Below are 4,246 nucleotides of genomic sequence, written 5' to 3'. Positions count from 1 at the left end.
AAAAAAAAAAAAAAAGAATGGAGGGGAAAGTATCCAATGTACTCAGTACTAATCAACTTACAATCACTCACACTTTTTTTTTTTGAGACAGAGCCTCAAGCTGCATCCTGAGTAGAGTGCTGTGGCATCACAGCTCACAGCAACCTCCAACTCCTAGGCTTAAGCAATTTTCTTGCCTCAGCCTCCCAAGTAGCCTGGCTATTTTTTGGTTGTAGTTGTCATTGTTGTTTGGCAGGCCTGGGCTGGGTTTGAGCCCGCCAGGTCTAGTGTATGTGGCTGGCGCCTTAGCCGCTTGAGCTATAGGCGCTGGGGCCACTCACATTTTCATGTGACAGATAGATCACAACTATGGCCAAAGATGAAGGGGGGGGGGTGGGATCAGATGGTGGGATCACACCTATGGTGCATATTGCAAGGGTACATGTTGGATCTATTGAGTATAAATGTGTTAACACAATAATTAAGTAAATGAGGGAAGGGATATATTAACCAGTACAATCTAAGCATTCCAAATTGTATATGAAATCAGCACATTTACCCCATAAATGCATTAATGTATACACGATCTACCTCTTTATAATTAAAAAAAAAAAAGCCCAAACAGATGCATTGGCAAACAGCAACCAGAAAAGGATGGAGGGGCCTAGGGGCTGACCTTGGCCCTTTCTCATGTTCCAGACACTTATTCTGGAAACAGTATCCACCCCATGTTAATGCATATAGGCAAAGCACACAAAGCAGTTAGGAAAATAATGTATAAAACACTTGCCAGTGTCTGGCCTTGTCATGTCCTGATCTCTCCCACACCCCTGGAATCCTTATTCTCCCTCTGTTAACTTGAGGCCTCAGGTTAGACTCTAGTGAACTACCAGTGAAGAGCACTTCACACCCCCACACCCACCTTTCACCCTTGTACCCTCCTGGCTGACCCCCACACTGACTTACCTGGACCCTGTTCTTGCACGTCAGGGAGATCTCCACAATGAAGACAGTTTCAGTGGAAATGACTGCGTCAGAAGTGGTATAGTAGGAAGGACTGATCTGGGGCTCCATGCAGGCCTCTGCTGTGGGGAGGAGGCACAGACACCTGGGTAAGTTCAGCTTGAGTGTGTTAAGCTAAAGGCAGAAGGGACTGCAATGCCATACTTCCCAAGCCTAGGCAGCTGAGGACACACATGACCCTTCTTTCTCTTCTAGACAGGATATGGGATTCAGGTCTGAGTGCTCAGTCAGAAATGCAGTGGCAAAGTGGGATGGCTATGAGGGAAGGCAGAGATGGCTTTGGGGAGGTGGCACTTCATTGAGTTGAGATGATGAAGAAGGGAGCGAGTATGTGTGTGTTTGTTGTGAATGAGTAAATGTACCACTCATTTTAGTGCCTGCACCTATGATGGGTTGGCCACATAACAGCCTGCCTTGGCCCTGGAAAACCCTCGAAGCCCTGGGGGCCACACTCAGCCCAGACAGTTCAGTGAAGGCATCCTCAGCAGAGACAGCCAGGGGGGTACAGGCAATGCTTGCAGCTTACAAGATGAGGGAAAAGATCTCTGGCCCCAGCCAGCTGACAGAAGGGCAAGAGTGGTTCCCGTGTTTCCTCAGGGAAGTAAATGGGAGAGGCTCTGGATCTGGAGGCACAAATTGTCCCCTTAAACTGTACAACTCTGACAGAAAGGACCCTGGTTTAGCCATCTCCAGAACTATTAGAGGGCCACAGAGAAGGAAGGGTGCGAAGCAAATGCTACCCCAAGTGGGCAACTGCTCTCTGAATGTGATGCCCTGGTAGAGGGATGGCTTAAGCTCAGGAAATCAGAGGAGGTGCTGGGTCTAGACAGAAGGCAGATGCCTGGGAATGGTAGTGGGGGTCAGTTCTTAGGGCCTAGGTCTCACAGCCCTTCTGTGTCCTGCTGAGTTGAGCTTTTTTCCTGTGGATACTGTGGAGTCCCTAAAGGGTTTCACAGCCAGGTTTGTTCTTTGGAGATGTCTTTGGCAACTGCACAAGGAATTCGTGAGGGGAGGGTGACAAGGTCACTCCAGGAACCAAAGGCCCCGGTATGACGTTAAGGCAAGACAGCGACCGTGCAGAAAGCAGCCCTGCCTAGTCCCGGCCCCAGACAGCGCCCCGACTGGGGCAACATCGTCCTTCACATATTCTAGACCCCAGTGAGAGCGCAGCCCCCCTGCCAGGTGTTAAGGATCATTCAGGAACGTAAAGCGACAGGGTCGTGGCTCGGCTTTGCAGAGAACCAGGCCTCGGGAAAAGCAGACAGTCTTTGGCCTGAACCTCAAGCCCCCCCCCCCCAGCCTCTTCAGGTCCCTATGTAATTCGCCCCGCTTTAGCTCTCCACCGCTCCCACGCCTCACTTCCCGAGGAAGCCTGGCCCGTACAGCACCAGCTCAGGTGCCCCCGCCGCGATCGCGCCATAGAGCTTTGCTCCTGACCGACCCTCTGGGAGCAGGAGCATGGACTTGAGTCACCCTGCCAGAGCTAGGGGCTGGGCGATGGTGGAGACTCCGGGACTTTCCTTCGCATGAGATTTGGCTGTTTCTAGCCACCGGGTAAGCGTGTGTGGTGCTTTAGTCGCCGCGCCCGGAGATCACTTGTCTCTTGTTGGAAGGCCCGGGCCACGGCGACGAGCCCAGGAAGGGCCAGACAGATCCCCACTTCACCCGCACCCCTCCTTCCCCCAGCACTACCTCCGTGGGACAGAGGCTAGCCAGCAAGAAGCTCTGGCCAGGCTGCTACCTGAACTGCAGGAGAGGCCGGACAGCAGGAGTAGCGCCAGGGCGCCGAGTGATGCCATTGCCGCCGTAGCCTTTTCTCGGCCGAGGGAAAAAGAGAAAGAGCTCCAGTGAACACTAGGGGCAGACGAGGAAGCACGATGCGCAAGCCACAGCGGCAGCCAATCGCGCGCCGGCTAGCCCCGCTGTCCAGGCTGGCCTCGTGACGTCGCTGGCTGCATTTACGTGTCCCCTCCCCAAGACCCGGGTCCAGCTGGTCACCCCCACCAAGATGGCGGCGGCGGCGAAGCGACAGGCGGTGGAAGAGGGCGTGGGAATGGGCGCGGCCGCGCGTGCGCAGAGCCAGGCCCACGCCACCCTTTGAGACTGCTTGCCTCAACGAACTCTCGCGAGGGTGGTGTCTAGCGCATAGGGGAGTGAGGTGGTTCTCTTTCCGTCATGGCGCTGAAGGTGGCGAAGGCTGCCGGCGGTGTTGCTCAGGCAGTGCTCAGGCCAGCTCTTCTCTGTAGTCCTCGGGAGGTGAGGAGGGAGCAGACCACGGGACGATCGCGGCGCTCGCTGGGGGGTTACCTGGGGATCAGCTGCTCCTGGAGCAGCCTAGAGTCCGATTGGCTGTGGGCCCCACGCGGGGCGGGGAGAGGGCTGTATGCCAGGGTTGATTGGCCGCCTCCATTGTCAGTGAGGCGATTGGCCAAAGTTGGCCCTGGTCTAGCTACTTCAGGGGTCTGCACCAGGTGGTGAGGGCCTTCTGGACAGGCCGGGAGAGTGTGCCGTGGAGGCCGAGTTTCACCTCCACAGTGTCCTTGTCAGACGCCTTTTGAGGCAGTCACGTGTCCTGCCCTGTCTTTCTCTTGCCACTTTGGGAATCCCATTCCTAGACTTTGATCCTCTATGGGTTTCCCTCTCTTGGACACCTTTGCCACCTGTCCTGGTGGCAAAGAATCGGACTTTGCTAGTTCCTCCTGATCCCTCTCACATTCTTAGAGTCTCAGATACTTTCCCCAGAGGCTCTTGGAATAGAAGGGAGCTAGTGTTTTTGAGGCTGACGGGGGAGGTAGGCTGTGAGTGGAGGGGTCCTTGTTTAGGAAGCTCTGTGTCTGGGGTCTTGATTATTCAGATTTGATTCCCCTTTCCTTATACACACTAAGATGAAGATAAATTAGGTCAGGGATGGGTTGGAAACCATCTGAAGCAGCAGCAACCCCATTGGGCCTGGAGGATAAGAAGGAAGACCTCCAGACCTCACTCTGCGGTGATTCTCAACCTTCCTGATGCTGCGCCCCTTTAATACAGTTCCTCATTGGGCGGCACCTGTGGCTCAGGGAGTAGGGTGCCGGCCTCATATACCAGAGGTGGTGGGTTCAAACCTGGCCCCAAACAAAAAAAAAAAAAAAAAAAAAAAATACAAAAATTGGGGCAGGCACCTGTAGTCTCAGCTACTTGGGAGGCTGAGGCAAGAGAATTGCTGACACCCAAGAGTTTGAGGTTGCTGTGAGCTGTGATGGCA

The 4,246-nt window shown here is 54.1% G+C and overlaps 2 protein-coding genes across 3 annotated transcripts in view; one reads left to right on the top strand and one right to left on the bottom strand.

Annotated features, from left to right (window-relative positions):
* The window catches only part of SSR4 (signal sequence receptor subunit 4), a 4,858-nt gene extending 1,938 nt beyond the window's left edge, over positions 1 to 2,920 (bottom strand). Inside the window, exons 1-2 of the mRNA XM_012813208.2 lie at positions 2,744 to 2,920; positions 946 to 1,064 (exon numbers count right to left, since the gene is read on the bottom strand). Coding sequence (XP_012668662.1) covers positions 946 to 1,064; positions 2,744 to 2,801 — 177 coding nt within the window. The 5' untranslated portion in view covers positions 2,802 to 2,920. The remainder of the gene's footprint in view (positions 1 to 945; positions 1,065 to 2,743) is intronic.
* Positions 2,921 to 3,109: 189 nt separating this feature from the next.
* The window catches only part of IDH3G (isocitrate dehydrogenase 3 (NAD(+)) gamma), an 11,081-nt gene continuing 9,944 nt past the window's right edge, over positions 3,110 to 4,246 (top strand). The window contains exon 1 of one of the 2 annotated variants that reach the window (XM_003802538.3): positions 3,110 to 3,258. In XM_003802538.3, the coding sequence (XP_003802586.1) occupies positions 3,178 to 3,258 (81 nt within the window). In that variant the 5' untranslated portion in view covers positions 3,110 to 3,177. The remainder of the gene's footprint in view (positions 3,259 to 4,246) is intronic. The other variant, XM_012813207.2, reaches the window with a different exon arrangement.

The sequence above is a fragment of the Otolemur garnettii genome, unplaced genomic scaffold (assembly GCF_000181295.1).
Source record: "Otolemur garnettii isolate 467f Iridium unplaced genomic scaffold, OtoGar3 scaffold00249, whole genome shotgun sequence".
NCBI lineage: Eukaryota > Metazoa > Chordata > Mammalia > Primates > Galagidae > Otolemur > Otolemur garnettii.
Note: the sequence above shows the minus strand (reverse complement) of the source record. Positions and strands in the feature narration are given on the sequence as shown.